Here is a 16,391-nt window from a genome sequence, read left to right as displayed (position 1 = left end):
AGCTGTGGGGCAGCTAACATTAACTTTAGCTTTCTCCATGAAGCTCCCAGCTATACTAACGTTACTATACCTCGCGACGCAGTTAGAAAACCAGAACGAGCTAACTAATGATAGCATAAGCATTTTGCCTTGGTGGATGTCGATTTTAAAGTCATATTAAAACTATTTCCCATCCTTTTCCCCGATTCCCAGCGATGCCTGTCACTCCCCCTGTATTAACATTACTCGGTACGTAACGTTAGCTCCATGATCTCAAGACCTGAAAATGCCTTGCGTTTCTCACTCCCGCTAACGTATTGTTCATCAGACGTGACATGACAAAAGCCTTTTGTTTTCACATGCAGGTAGGCCAAGGTGAGAAGACGGAGATTAGTTAACGTTAGCCAACATATTTTTTTTTAAATCACATTCAAATAGTAATTTCAGCATTTGAGTAATATAGATTTTTTTTCAGTCCTAGTTGCAGTCATTCCCCGGCTGCAATGACAGCCGAGAGCACGGCAGACACTGACCAATTAGAGCAGACTGGGCTTTTTACGAGAGGGGGGGCTTAAAGAGACAGTTTGTAAAAACAGAGCGTTTCAAACAGATGTATATTCAGATACACAGTATGAGAAAGATAGTGTTTTTTTCTAAGTTTAAAGAATGTAAACATGTTAGTGTAGTAGAAACCCAAATAAGTATAAACCTGAAAATGAGCATGATATGGGACTTTTAAAATTATTTAACAATAAGTTAACACTAGGCAACCAGATTTCCTGTAAGGGAGAATAAAGTATTATCATGGTGATGGAGAAATCTAAGACGAAAACTGAAGTACATTGGTACAGTTAAATCTGTGTTATCCACTGTGTGATGCAGTCAGCACATCTGAAAATATGATTGGGCACTTCTAACACAAAACTTGTGCATACAGTTGTTTAATGTTTACATGCGTCGGTATCTCACCTTTAAAGATTATCGTTATTCCAACTGCCTTTGTAATCCACGTTATTGTCAACAAACTCCAGATACTCCAACTGTTTACAACAACGTTGGCAATTCTCACAAATATCCAGAGGCGATTCAGAATATAAATACCATTCAGAGGCTGGGATGCATTAAGGCTGTGAAAAGGGTCTTCTCGGAGGAAAAAAAGGGATAATTTCCTAAAGGCCTCAAAGCGAAACCCACATCAAGTGAGCAGGGGGCAGTATTCCAAGTTTGGCCGGCTAACTCAACGTTAGCAAGCTAGCATTAAGTAAGCTGGTGATTCGATGATTGCATATTTAGATTTGGAAGTAAAGTGTCTATCTTTGCTTTTCAAAACAAACGTCCATCTTTGAAAATAAAAGGTCAACTCGCCAATAATAACATTTCACAACAGGTAGATGTGTGATGAGGTGACGTGGAAACAGTTGTAGCCTTGCTAGCGTTAGCTAATTTGAAGCAGAATTCTTTGGCTTGAAGTCAGTTTAAAGTCGACAGCTAGCCAACGTTAGCTACTAGCCAGCTAGGTAGCTAACGCTTGCTAGTTTCATATACTAACTTAGCTAAGATAACGTCAGGTAGTTGTCTAAGGATACGCTGTATTCCATATAAAAGTAGACATGATATAATATCTCATAGCTATGTATCTTACATTATTACGAAAACACTAAAACGAGTTTAAAAATCCTGAAATATGTCTCCAAAGCTCTGCTGAAATGATTAATCTATCAGCTAACGTTAGCTTCCCGTCGATTCGGTGGAGTCGCGTCACCACATCAGTGCTCGACTCGAAAACTTCCAGCTAACATTGAACGTTAGCGACGTTTTGATCCGTTTGGGAAGTGCAATCCTCAAATAAAAGCTTTATATTCCCGAGTTTTCGTACGGGTTTCTGGCGCTCTCTCGGTATTTCCTCCAACAGGTCCGTCGGTCCGGCTCCTTCCCTGTCGCCACTGCCTCCCAGCCTCGGCAGTCGGGACAGCCAATGGTGGGCTCCGTGTCGCTAGCACTTTTCATTAGCCTGGTAGTCGACGGGAAGAGAGCAAGAGCGCTTCTCAGGTTGGCAACAGGAGGAGAAGGATTTGGCTAGTTGGAGACTATTCTGTCTTAATAACAAAGTTAACTCTCCTGTTGTCCTTGGGTCAAATTTGACCCCTTTTAAAAATGTCTGTATCAGAAATATGGGTTTCTTTTTAACCAAATTACCACAAAAAGGATGGATTCCATACAACGCTCTTTGCAAATATAATTGATCACTTTCATAGAATTTCGGGTGAAAATTGATATGGTTTAAAAATCAGTAGGCCTATCGTGGCTAAACTCATCCACTCAACCTTTCTCTGATCTTAACTATTAGTCAAAATAATTCATAATTTCAAATGACAACAACAACAAAGTTTTTTTTAACTCAAATATTAGGTATAATTCTATATAAATTTGTGTTTGTACAGTTGATTTTATTATTCCTCATTAGCAAGAATAAATAGGACTCCAAACCAAACTTTGCACATTTTCATTATCAAGAACTGCATTAATACCATAACACAATAAGACACCTTTAAAAAAAAAAGAAGGAAGCAATAAAGACTCACTTTGTGATTGTACTTATGGACCGATGATAGGCCTACATTCATTTGAATGTCATGAACTTTTTTATGGACAGTTTCTGTGTGTAAATACAATGTATGTGCTTTTGCATTTACTGTTGTTAATTGCACACTTTTTGGGCTTTAACTTTATTTCTTATTATTATTCACTGAGTTCTATTTTCCATTAATGTTATGGATTCTATTTTCATCTTATTTTTACTATCAAGTGGGTTTTTATTAGTTTACATTAACTATGGCATTGGTGCATGTTATGTTACTGTTATAATCAAGTGGGTTTTCATTTTTCATCTTATTTTACATTAATTATGGCATTCTTTCACCTTTATGTTTATATTACATCTAATTTGATTTCTTTAAAGCACTTTGAGTTGCATTTATAGTATAAAAGGTGCTATAAAAATACTTTTATTATTATTATTATTATTATTAACCGACCTTACATTTGTTTACATTCATTTATACTATTTGTGTTTATATTTTCTGTTATTGCACTCTATGTTGTCTTGTATCTGCTGGATGGATGACAATAAAATCTCTATTATCTCTCTTATTCTTTTCTAGTCTATTATATACCGATAATAACAACAACATAAACATCAACATATACAATACATGCAGTACAGCATGAAAACAAAATGTTGTCATATGTTTTATTTTGTATACTTCGCTACTTCATTATAGATATTCAACCTGCAAACATAAATAAATCCCACAACAAAATACATTATAAATTCACTCAAAATAAAATTCTTCATTTTCCTCTTTGGAATATAAACCACAAAAACGTCTTAATTTAGCCCTATACATCTATATATGACACTAAACAAACAGGTGGGAGTGGAAATTGAAATTGTCATCTTTATCACAAATTATATCTGGAGTTTTTTTAATCATTACACTGAGTGCAGGAGAAATTGCTGATAAAAAAATATGTTCTGATTTCGGACTCACAACAAAGAGAATAGTTGCGCCATCTTGTGGTGTATCAATGCAATGAGACATCCATATTGCAGAATATACTGTAAAACTAAATAAAAAAACAAACAGAAATTAATACATTTTCTTTCTTTTAAAAAAAAATTACTTTTATTGTTTTTTTTAACCAGGCAATATCACTTTATGTTTAGTTTCAGGATATTGTTTTTATGTAGTTTCAGTTTTATGACAAGGCACAGGTTTTTCCTCGCTGAAGAATTTCCTCTTATGTAGCTGTAGACATTTATAAAGGTGTTAATGTAAACTTTATTCATTAAAATGGGTGAATATGTAGATACATGAATACTCAATATCTGATAGCAAAACTAGGCAAGGCAAGGCACTCTTCTCATATTATGCTCATTTTCAGGTTAAATAGTATTAAGAGGTTATACCAGAATAAGTATACATGGTTTAATTAAAAAATATATATATTTTTGTTGTACTGCACATTGCTGCAGCTCCTCTTTTCATCCTGTGTGTTGAGCTCTCTGTTTTAGCTACAGAGTGAGGCATCGCACTTCTGATCCATCTTTGTTTGGAGTCGCACATGCGCAGTACTTAGGTAAGGACTACTAGCAAGTCAGAAGCAGAGTATGAGGGTGGGCCCTGACAGTACCTAGGTAAGGACTACTAGCCAGTCAGAAGCAGAGTATGAGGGTGGGCCCTGACAGTACCTAGGTAAGGACTACTAGCCAGTCAGAAGCAGAGTATGAGGGTGGGCCCTGACAGTACCTAGGTAAGGACTACTAGCCAGTCAGAAGCAGAGTATGAGAGCGCGCCATGCTAGCAGCTAAGCGAGCATTATAACGTGTGTTACAAAGTGACCACGTTTGTCTCTGAAGTAAAGGCTGGACTACAATAGAGCTGTTTGGAGCAGTTGGTGAACAGTTTTTTCTGTTGGAGATGGTAAGTCCCTTTGGGGTGGACTTTGGGCTTTTTCACTTTGTAAACCTATAACGTGCACAAAAAAATAATTAACACAAAAAAGGAAAGGGAAAAGCAAAACAGGATAATAGGAGTAGTTTAAAGAAAGGCAGCATCAAAAAGAAAGGTCTTCCTTGATTTAAAAGAACTGAGAGTTGCAGCAGACCTGCAGTTTTCTGGGAGTTTGTTCCAGATATGTGGAGCATGAAAACTGAATGCTGCTTCCCCCGGTTTAGTTCTGACTCTGGGGACAGAAAGTAGACCTGAGAGGTCTGAGTGCTTCATAGTGTAGCAGCAGATCAGAAATGTATTTTGGCCCTAAACCGTTTAGTGATTTATAAACTGTTCAAAATAGCTTTATGTAGTCAAATGTACTTAATACAGAATTGGTATTCTGCACACGCCGCTGTCTTAACTTTCAAAAGGTTGGTATGTGACCTTTGATATTTTGGCTTTGTAGATGACCACTGCACTGATCAAGCCAATGGCTGCAAGGAGACCTCCAGCGATGAAAACCAGGTTCAGATTCAGGTGGATCACTGGAGAAAAGAGAAGCACAATTTCAATTTGACTCAAGCGAGGCAAGGTGGGCTGTTACGTAAGAAAACACTCCCTTGTTTTCAAACCTGGGCTTCCGGTGCTCTCTGCTGATCCCACTAAGCGCAGAGGACCCTGGGAAATGAAGTGCCTTGAACTCTGAGTGACAGCCTCTCTCTTTGTGAGGTGATGTTGCTGATCATCTCGTCGTGTTCTGGATTTGATGCATCCCTGGGAGCACCTGGTGTTTGGGCTCCCTAATCTACAGATCATGACTGAACAGCTGATGTACACCTGAATGCAACAGAACATGCTGTTAACATGTAACATCACACATATCTTTGTCTCTTCTGGAGGACATAAAGGCAGAGCTGTGGTCAGAACCCACACACAAGATCAACCTCTGACCCTTAGATTTAAAATATGAGACAATCTTTTCACTGAAGCCACAGGTTTTGGGGAACCAAATCTCAAAAGACCTGAGCCAATAACCACATTGAAAAATTATTTCAAATTGTAGAATTTAAAAGAAAAATAGGGAAACATATTTTCTTCCTATAAAAGGAAACACTGAAACATGTAAAAGATGTTTTGTTAAACTTACTTGGATGGGTTACGTCTGGTTTTGTCTTTTTGGTGATTAAGTGCTTATTATGAATGGTTCAACTGAATCTGGTTCCACTTTTTGATCAAATATGTCCTCCCAACTATGGATACGTTCAATCTCAAAACGATGTGCACAGCTTTCCTGCGGTTTCCAGTTTGAGCAACATGATTCTTCGGAACGGTGTAAGGACTTGGGATATGTTTTCTCCAACCCGTTCCCACTCCGAACTCGTAAAATACGGACGTTTGGACAGTGGCTGTCAGCGTCCGATGCAACGCAAAAAGCGCTCTTCAGCGTGTTTGTAGAACGTCCTGGGGAGAGCAGCAGCTACACGGGGTTTGAAGAGGACGTAGCACTAAGAGCGACTACGGTAGAGAGTCGTATGAAAGGGTGAAAATCTGCATAGGGAGGTTGTTGGGGTGGTGGATGGGTCAAACAACACAGGACTTTCACCCAGGAGACCGGGGATCATCTCCTGCGTTCTTCTTTTCCTAAACCCAACTGTCCCGTTCTTCTTTACCTAAACCCAACTGTCCGTTCTTCTTTACCTAAACCCAACTGTCCCGTTCTTCTTTACCTAAACCCAACTGTCCCGTTCTTCTTTACCTAAACCCAACCTTCCGTTCTTCTTTTCCTAAACCCAACCGTCCAGTTCTTCCCGCGTGTCATGGAAACGTAAGCCCACCCACAACCTTTCCTTAACCTAACTGCGTCACAAGTGACGCCAATAGTCCCGTATGTCAGAAATGTTACCCAATCAACAGCAACGTGTTTGTGAACTTGTTTCATTTGAAACAATGATACAGGTCGTTTATTCCTGCTCTCTAATACGACCCACAGGAGCGTTTTCCTTCCTCTTATCTAAACCAGGCAACAAACGTTAACGTTGTAAAACAGCTGCAGCTTGGTTATTAAGGCACAAAAATGACTTAAAATCAGACGTTACTTCACTTCCGATTACGCCTGTGACGAAGAACGTTACGTAGTTCGATTTGTTCTGTAAAGAAAAAAACTCACAGTTTACTTTTGTTTTCAAATGGGACACGAACCTGGGTGAAAGACCAAACCTGCCTCCCTGCTACTATAAACGCAAATATCAGTTGTAATTGCTGCTTGAACAAACAACTTATCCCTGTGTTTTATGAGGGTAAGAGCCTCTTTTCCAAAGATAATTTTTTTGTGGTCCTTCCCTTTATTTTGAAAGTGGATAGACACAAAAGGGGGCGAGAGATGAGGGACGACACACAGCAAAGGGCAGCAGGTCGGACACGAACCCTGCGCTGCAGCAGGACCCAGCCAACCCGGGGCAAACGCTCCCACTGGGCGAGCCTGAGGCCCGGGGAGAGCCTCTTTTGATTCGTTTGTTACGCCCTGTGGCTTCAGTGTAAAGATGTGTTGTTTCACATTGTGTATTTGATGCCTGATGGAACTCCATGACCGAAACATTGTGCCTCTAATAAAGTTAGTGCTGAATACATGCAGGAATTTACCCTTTTTTTCCACATTTTTCACATATTCCTTTGCACCTGTCCATCCCACTGAAGTGTGCATCAGATAACAGATATGTGCATGAGATATGCATAGTGCATTCTTCACCTGGTCATCTGAGTCGATGAACTTGAAGGCCTCCATGCTGAACCTGAATTGTTTCTGGTGGGCAGGGGAATGGATTTCAATTGTCGGGTCCACATTACACCTAGTCAGAGCAAAACAAATCCAACAGATAAGAAATATTGCTTCTGTATTAGAAGCACTGTAATACAATGGATGCTATTATAGAGGAAGAGGTATTGTTCTATTGAAGGTATTTATATAGGACAAGGACAAGGAGTGTAGGTAATACCAAAGATGAAGTGAAGCTATAACTTTTACATCCTGACATGGGCATATTGCATAGATGAGATAATCAATCTACAAAGAGTCTACAAATGGGTCATCTCACATTCACATCAATTTAGTAACAAGTCTCACACAAATAATTACAAATACATTGTTATGTCCTCTGTTGCCACCAGGGGGTGTAGTCATGCCTACCCGTTATCAATGATGGAGTAGGAGGGCTCGTAGTTTGGGTTGTCATATGGTGCCGCTCTGCAGGACTCCACAAACAGCTCGGTGTCTTCGACTGAGGAGGTGACCTCTATCTGCATGTAAATCCTTTCTTTATAGTCACACTTCAGAGGGTATAATTTAGATTTTTTCGGGGTTCGGAAATTTTTGTTAGGATAGAATTCAAATTGGTAGGTGAACGTGCCGAGGTCTTTCTCCGACACTGTAATATTCTCTCTGTGTCCACTGTAGCTATGTTTCACTTTTCCATGTTTGGGGTACTTGCATTCGAACTTCAGCTCCAGCTGACATTTCCTGGTGATCACCGCATCATGTTTGTTGTTGGTGATTTCATTCGTGAACGTTAAGATATCACCATTTTCCTGCAGAGTTAAAGGTTATATATTCAGTCTTCATAGTGCTAATGAAAAGCAAAACCAAGAGTTGAGAGAAGAGCACAGCAGGTAATGAAACCAATGACCCTGCGTTACCTTGATCTGTGTGCCACAACCGCTGAGGGGGACGACAGCGAAGACAAAATCGCTGTTGGTGAGGACTTTGCAGGCGGTGTTGGTGGTGTCATTGAGCCGCAAATCATCCTCTTGGAGTCCAGGGTATTTCTCAAACCATACTGTCATTTCGGACTCGCCGCAGATCACCTTGGATTTAACTAGAGCAAGAGATGTATATTTTTAAACCATTTTAAAAATACACATTATGCTGAAAACTGTGAATATTTTCTAAGGAATATTGTATGATAAAACACTGCATAAAGGAATATTTTTGACATGAAAATATTGCTTAATGTATTCATAAGAATAGTAATAATACATTCATGTATATAGCACCTTTAAAAATAGATTACAATGTGGTTTAACAGACAAAGCAAAAGCAGGACACTAGGATAGATAACAGAAAGCCAAACAGTAAGGCCAAATAAAAGCAAGACAAAATGAATCATAGATAAATACACATAAAAGAACAAACGCAATAAAAAAGATGGTTAAAGCAACAAAAAGACAAAATCACACAAGTCTATAAATATAGCCGTGGTTGAGGCCAACACAAGCCGTTAAAAGCAGTAATGGATTAAGACCTTTGACACTTTCTGACACTTGCGTTAAAGATAATAATGGGTGAATTTGTTTAGCCAGGGCTGCGCTAGACTTTTTGGCAGCAACAGAGTCCAGGACATTCCAACAGGCGTTATTTAAAAAGGGAGACCAGCTCTGTGTTAAAATGTGGATAAAAGGCAGTTAAAGAAACAGCAGTATAAAGCTCTGAAAACTTGCTAGCAGTATGTATCAGAATGTAATTGACATTATATATATATATATATATATATATATATATATATATATATATATATATATATATATATATATATATATATATATATTTAATTTTACATTGATATATGTTGTATGCTAATGTTGCTATTTTGTGGATATGTAGGTGTTTATTACCAGGATAAACATGACACAGGAAATACACCAGCCATGCAGCCAATATTGGTCCTTTTAACATAGCTGTAAAGATGTTGTTTCTCCCCTGCTGCTTCTTTGCTGGAGTCACTTAAAAAGTAATCCGCTGCAGGTCACCGATCAGAACCAGACAGATATCTTCCGCTCCAATGCGTTTCTTTCCACCACCACAACCACATTCCTTCTGCACACCTGTCTTGTGAATAAGTGGTTCTGTATAAAATCAACATGATATACAGAAATAAATATAACTGTAAATTACAACATAATGTATACAGTACATATGAAAATGCTAACTACTTAACTAAAACATATATATATATATATATATATATATATATATATATATGCAGATTACACTGTGCAATGTAATGCAAACTGACCAACAGCATGGCATGACAGCGTACAAACAATAGGAATCTCTGAAGCTGAAACAGCCAAGTCACTCTTCAGCAACACCTTTTTATGTCCATTAGTGAGGCTGCACTGCCCTCTGCAGGCCAATAAATGATGTGCAGGGTAATTTTTACAATGGAATTAAGTACTAAGTCCAGGGCCCATATCAGGTAGAAGGTTTAACAAACTCTGAGTCTAACCTTGATGTCTGAGTTGATTTACCCTGAGATGGGAAACTCTTGAGTTTTCGGTTTCAGAACAGTTGATATGAGTTGGTTGTGGCAGTGGAGCAGGTCTGTGAGGTAGGAAGGAGCCTGGTTATGGAGGGCTTTGTGGGGAGAAGGAGGAGGACTTTAAACTGGATGTGTTGGGAAAAAGGGAGCCAGTGGAGGTTCTGAAGTACGAGAACAGGTGTGGGTGAGGAGATGGGCAGCAGAGTTGTGGATGTATTGAAGTTTATTTAAGGCTTTTGCAGTGAACCATAGAGGATGCTGTTGCAGTAGTCGATTCTGGAAGTGATGAAGGCGTGAATCACAGTTTTGGCAGCAGAGAAGGTGAGTGATGGGCGGAGAAGTAGAATATTTCTCTCAATGTGTCTTTGGCACTTTGTGATTAGTCTGGCAAGGCAGGGGCTGAATGATTAGAGCCACAGTGCATTTGTAATTCATGTTGTCCACCTTCCCTTCGGCAAACCTTATTTAGCCATCAAGTCCAGGAGAGATTCCTACAGTAAGAGGACTGAGGGTCCATGATCATGACAGCTTTGCCAATGTGTAGGCCTGTCCGTGTGCCATTTTTGACATGACATGCCAGGCTTTGCCCCTCACCTTTCACACTCTGTGTGTTGCTTTTTTCAAAATTCTTTCACCACAGGAATCAACCTGCCGGTGACCCCTGGGCCCACCAAACACAGAAGGCCTCCTTCTTCAGCCTGAAACACCAGCTGGTTCTCGGGACAGGCACCAACAACCCTCTACTAGCTGAATGGAGGACATGAACATGGTCCACTCAGATTATATGTCCCCAGCCTTCCCCGGGGATGTGTGAAAAGCTCTTCCACAGATAGGAGTTGAAGACCCGTCAAACAGTATCTTAGACCATCCGTTTCCAGTTCACCCTCAGTGCACGTTTTGGCTTACCAGGTCTTTCCGGCTGACTCCCCCACCATCTGATCCAACTTAGCACCATATGGTAATCAGTTGACAGCTCTGCTCCTCTCTTCACACTCTTCCAAAATATAGGGCCGCAAATCAGGTAATACGGCCACAAAGTCTATCATTGATCTTAGTCCAAGGGTGTTCTAGTACCAGGTACGTCTGGCCATGGAACAGTGGACAAGCTCTTCACCCTTGCAAGACTAATTAACTAATAACTAATAAGGGGGCTTAGGAGTTTCTCATCCAGTCTACATGTGCTTTGTGGACTAGGAGAAGGCTTACAATTGTGTCCCTCGGGTGGTCTTGTGGGCATATGGGGTATCAGGGCCGTTAGTACGTGCCATTTTGTCCTTATATAACCGCAGTGAGGGTTGTGTCCGTATTCTTGGAGGTAATCAAGCATGTTTCCAGTGGGTGTTGGCCTCCGCCAGGGCTGTCCCTTGTCACTGATCCTGTTTGTGATTTTCATGGACATGATTTCAAGGCGCAGCCAGGATGAGTGTCCGGTTTGGGGACCTCAGAATTGCTTCTCTGCTATTTGCTGATGATGTGGTTCTGTTGGCTTCATTGAACCGTGACCTACAGACCTACGTGACGTCCAGCTGGAAGGAGACCCTGGGGTAGACCCAAACGCTGGAGGAATTATATATCTCATCTGGCCTAGGAATGATTTGGGATACCTTACTTGGACCTTACTTGACCTGTTGCTGCAACAGCCTTGCCACCGCGACCCAAACCTAGATTGATGAATGGGTGAGTGGTAATGAGAGGATGGATGGACGGATGGATGGATGGATCGCTGGATTGATGGATGGACAGGTAACAACAATAGACTTTGAGCTAGCAAGCTAAACGCTAAAAATGACAAGTTTTGAAGAAAATTTAGATTGTGCAATAAGGCAGGACTGCTTGGTTATTTCGGGGAATGATTGTAAAGACTTACAAAGAATATGTTTACGGCATCTACTCTCTAAGTGGGATGTTTTGGGCCCGATTGGTGGGATTGCTGTGGACGAAGTACACATGGTGATACACTGGTAAGAACAAATGAGGTTTAACCATGTATTAGCTAATTTAAAAAGCTCACATTACTGTATTGTGTGAATAGTTAACTTCATTTAATATTGCGAATCTTCCACCAAAACAAGTTCCTTCCCTGGGTAGTTTTGCAGAGCCACAGTCGCTGTGTCCAGAACTTGCACAAGACAATTGTAATTTGTTTAAAGAAATGTAAACAAGCCAGAGCATTTTTTTCACCTATCCAAGAATGTATCTGTGGTATTGCCAGACTTTACTTCACAGCGCTGTGGAGATAGATCTGGCAATGCGAGACTACTTGCCCACTGCCACAGCTCAAAGCCATCTTGGGCCAAGAGTGCCTGTAGCTGGTCCATTTGGCCTTTGGTATTTTCTTTGGAAGCTACACTCTGCAGATGGTTGTGTATGTGGAAGTACTGCACCACCAAGCTGAGTGTGGCCCAAGATGTGTTTTTGAATAACTGTAAATAATACAATATGTGTAGTGTACACATGAAAAATACAAAGCTGTATGCAGAGTACGCTGTTCGATGTAGTGCAAACTGGGCAATGGCAGTTAAATAGTATGACAGTGTACAAGCAACAGCCATCTCTAAAGGCTTATTTATGCTTCTGCGTCGAATCGACTGTGTACCCCCGCAGACCCCTCTGCGTCTCCGCGAACCCCCCTCCGAGCCCTCCGCCGTAGCTCGACATGCACCTCTAAAAAATTGTAACTTTGCGTAGAAGCAACGCAGACCGCAAGGACTGTGATTGGTCAACTCGTCCTGCTGTGTGTTGATAGTCGGCGTTTCAAGCAGCCTACTGTGGGGAGTAGCAACATGCTAGTTCACTGACCTAAGCTTTGTAAATAAACTCTAAGACATATTAGACGGGGTTATCCGTTTGTAAAGTGTCTATATGTCCGTAATGTTTTGAACTTAGCACTTCGCCAGAAAGCAGTACTTTGTGGGCAGTTGTGCTAAAGTTTGCTTGTTAACATAACATAAACTGGCTGGCGGACACCTCGCAAATAACCTCAGACTTATTACCCCCTAGCATTCTGGCGGTGAAATGCACCATGATGCAAAGCGAGCCCGAAAGGGTCACAACGCTGTAGGAGTGACGGCGTAGCTACGGCATGGAGTTGACGCAGAAACATAAAACAGCCTTAAAGCTGAAACAGCCAAGTCACTCTTTAGCAGTAGCTTTATGTCCATTAGCAAGGCAGCGTCGCCCTCTGCTGGCCAATACATTATATGCAGGGTAATTCTACCAATAATTAAAAGTGGACTCAGTTACATAAACTGTGGGGGGGAAATAATACTACAAATGCTAACCTAACCCTAGAAGCATACTAAAAGAACAAAGTTAGCTACACACTACTAACTGTAATACAGTTATCTAACACACACTGAGGCCAATGATTTGCATGTGACTAGGTTACATTTCATTAAGTACGATCAGCATATACAACATCAAGGGGCAACATTTTATAATCACTAATAAATGATAAATTGATTGTTAATTAAACTTGTACTTACAATGAAATGATAATTATTATTCTTTATTAATTAATAGTAATGCTATAATTCATGTTGTCTTAACAGTTTATTGTTGTACACGTCATAACATTTTATGTAATAAATTAAGTATTTGTAAATAATAACCAAATTATTTGTAAACCTTTAAATAATTTTTTGTAAACTGGCTGAGAAACATTATCTGGATGCCTATTATAAAGTTGCATCTGTTGATTGCAATACATTGTTAATGGTTAATAAATACTAAAGAATAAATAATGATGAGTTCATTTAGAAACTAATTATTTATATTACACAAATGTAATGATTACATAACTTATAACAATAATTAGTTATAGGCTACCTATTAATTAATATACTTATTAATCATCATTTTCTTGTTTGATAACAGTAAAATAACTATTAACTTAAGTTTAATTTACAATCAATTTACCATAATCATTATGTGTTGTTAACAGCTTTAGTTACTTTTCAGATGACAGTTGTTCATCCCCTTCCTGTCCAGTGACAACCACGTATCTCCAGATGTGTTGATGTTGAATGTTTGTGATAAACTGAATGAAGAAGTGTTCCTTCATGTGTTGAGAAAATTCTCCTAACTAACTTCTTAAGCTAAACGAAGTCTTTAAAAAGCCTCTCGGATCAGCTGGAAAATGCATCGTCACAAAGCTGAAGACAGGGCGGTTTTTCTGACTCAATGAAAAGTTTTAAAACGTATTATAGATAGGCTACGTGGTTCTCAGTGGTGTAGTCTAATGTATTTTAGCGGGTATACTATTCTGTATAAATATATGGACCAGAATGGACATATCAAAGCGGGGCGTCTGGTTCTGCTCCCCCAGGAAAATTGTGAGCGTCAAATACTTAATTTTCTGCATTTTGATACACTTTAATGCACCGATTTACAGTGGAAATACCTTTATTCAGCCTATGCAAAGGAAAACACAGATGACAATTAAAAAATATATCAAAAATATAATGGAAAGTATGTTGTTATGTGCCATTGCACATTTTTAGGTGGGTTTATGGAAATCCTGGAGCTTTCTTAGTGGGTATACTGCACATACCTGCGTATCACGTAGACTACACCACTGGACAGCGACGCTACAAACATATGATGACCATATAGACTATGAAGTATTACTGTAAATTAAACTACCCAAGATAGCCTAAAGGAGTTAAAATGAGCACAACCTTAACGTTACAGAGCTAAAATGCAACAATAATGTAGCAGGAATATGAATCCAGAAACATCAGATATAATAGCAATAAACGATTGACAGGGAGGATGTTACTGCACGATACAGATTTTTACTTTTTATAGGCCTACTTTAAGTAAGCTACATAATGCTGATAATAGGCTACTTATATTTTTTTTACCTAATCAAGGTTGTGACGCATTTCCCACCAGATGGCAGATGGTATCGAGCTGTACCGTCCGTTATGTCCGCGGAGAGTCTCGCTGTGTCGGACTGAGATCAGGCGAAAGGGAGCGGATCTGGGTGTAGTTTCCCCGAAGTCCGCTTCAAGTGCCAGAGTTCAGGTCGGGGGAGAGAAAGTAGAGAAAGTAGGGGAGTGGGCAAAGTTTGAAATGAATGCCAAAATGAATGGTACCATTGGTGTAGTCTAATGTATTGTAGTGGGTATACTGTAGGCTACCACATACATAGGTTATAGCCTAATATATGGTCTGGGTGTCCTCCCCCTGCAGAGTTATTTTGAGCATCAAAGACTTCATTTCCTGCATTCTGATACACTTGTATACACCAATTTATGGTGGGAAAACCTTCATTTATGTTTGAGAAGAAAAACACAGACGACATCAAAAAAAAAAAAAAAAAAAAAAAAAAAAAATATATATATATATATAAAAAATGGAATATAGCAGTAAGGGGGCTTTTACATCAGGGAACTAAGACTGGATCACAAAAGTTTACCACAAAGCAACGAGGACAAAATAAAATAGGCTGCTTATACTTGTCCATGTGTTATGTGTTGAAGGGAGGATACTGGCGTTAGTGTAGGCGGAGCATTGGGGCCCGGTCGCTACGCACACATTACGCACTGCCCTCTGATCGATGAAAGATGAGAAAAGTCTCTCTGCATGTTCTGCAGCGTTAGTTTAGTTTGCTGTCCCATTACTCGACCCCGTATTTGTGAATACAAATATCTGAAGTGAAAGTTCTGTCACAAAACTATGTTGTTGCGTATCATTGCACATTTTGAAGTGGGTATATGGGAATCCTGGATTTTTCTTAGTGGGTACCGGGTTGGTATACTGCGTATACCTGCGTATCACGTAGACTATGCTACACCACTGATAGGTACACATTTAAATCTTTAGCCTAAATCAGGTTTTTAAAACTAAAATCTCCCAAATACATTTGTTTTCTTTTTCAAATAAACGTGTCATTAGTAGTTCTAATTTATCTAGCTATAGCATAGTAGATTGTTTTAATATCAATACTGTTAATCCTGTATTTTTAGTGTGACTTTCTATCTGGCACAATCAATATTATTTCCTCAACAATTTAATGGGGTTTTGATTATGTCAATAACAACTACAGGCCTATATCCTATAACGTTATATATAGCCTACATATTTATATAGCCTACGTAGATATCCTACTGCAACCGGCATGTGACCATCTATGCATGTGACATGCGTCTCTGCCGCCGCCATCTTGGTACGGACCTGACCCCCTTCTGACCATAAAGACTCATAGAGAAATACGATATTTTGTGCTGCTTTCAGATATAATACGAAATTTTTGCCAAAAGTAAGCAACATGGAATAACACTTCAAAGGTGTTTAACAATATTTTATGGTTACAAATGTGTTGAATTTAATAACACAAGAGGCAACATTAATCCCTCATTTAAGATAACATCAAGTTAAGTGACAAAATTAAGCTAACGCTGTTTTTTGTTTTGAGTCATATGAAATCTCAGTAAGATGCTAAAAATGATGTTTGTCATCCTCATGTGGCCTATGTTATTCAAGCAGCAGCTTCGGGACTGACCTGCACTTCCACAAGTGGCCACTTGAGGTGAGTCAATCCCCATAGGCCCATAGAAAACAAATCCTTGGAAGCCCTGATCAATGTTTTGAATCAAGA

At 39.5% G+C, this 16,391-nt stretch overlaps 2 protein-coding genes across 22 annotated transcripts in view; both read right to left on the bottom strand.

The window, feature by feature from the left end:
- The window catches only part of ppfia1 (PTPRF interacting protein alpha 1), a 52,062-nt gene extending 50,035 nt beyond the window's left edge, over positions 1-2,027 (bottom strand). For 17 of the 18 annotated variants that reach the window (XM_028582957.1, XM_028582782.1, XM_028583366.1 and 14 more), the window contains exon 1: positions 949-2,027. The gene's annotated coding sequence lies outside the window, so the exon portion shown is untranslated. The remainder of the gene's footprint in view (positions 1-948) is intronic. The other variant, XM_028583975.1, reaches the window with a different exon arrangement.
- A 2,726-nt stretch (positions 2,028-4,753) lies between these two features.
- LOC114555723 (CUB and zona pellucida-like domain-containing protein 1) lies at positions 4,754-14,928 on the bottom strand. Of its 4 annotated transcripts, none has more exons than XM_028578342.1 (7): positions 14,653-14,928; positions 9,141-9,371; positions 8,166-8,344; positions 7,660-8,057; positions 7,222-7,321; positions 5,108-5,312; positions 4,754-5,020 (listed from the first exon to the last, which is right to left on the bottom strand). In XM_028578342.1, the coding sequence occupies exons 2-7, from the start codon at positions 9,199-9,201 to the stop codon at positions 4,893-4,895; spliced, it is 1,071 nt and encodes a 356-aa protein (XP_028434143.1). In that variant the 5' UTR covers positions 9,202-9,371; positions 14,653-14,928; the 3' UTR covers positions 4,754-4,892. The 4 variants fall into 4 exon arrangements, with proteins under 4 accessions (XP_028434143.1, XP_028434146.1, XP_028434154.1 ...); XM_028578345.1 differs by having other exon boundaries at positions 9,141-9,354; XM_028578353.1 differs by having other exon boundaries at positions 9,141-9,350.
- Positions 14,929-16,391: the final 1,463 nt, after the last annotated feature.

The sequence above is a fragment of the Perca flavescens genome, chromosome 1 (genome assembly GCF_004354835.1).
Source record: "Perca flavescens isolate YP-PL-M2 chromosome 1, PFLA_1.0, whole genome shotgun sequence".
Taxonomy (NCBI): domain Eukaryota; kingdom Metazoa; phylum Chordata; class Actinopteri; order Perciformes; family Percidae; genus Perca; species Perca flavescens.
This window is presented reverse-complemented; position numbering and strand designations above follow the sequence as displayed.

Bases quoted from the DNA above. Each gene is read 5' to 3' on its own strand.
- LOC114555723 (XM_028578342.1), bottom strand. From the start codon at position 9,201: ATGTTAAAAGGACCAATATTGGCTGCATGGCTGGTGTATTTCCTGTGT. The intron at 8,345-9,140 runs GTAATAAACACC...CTCTTGCTCTAG, and splicing joins CCTGTGTCATGTTTATCCTG to TTAAATCCAAGGTGATCTGC. The intron at 8,058-8,165 runs GTAACGCAGGGT...TTAACTCTGCAG, and splicing joins GTTGTGGCACACAGATCAAG to GAAAATGGTGATATCTTAAC.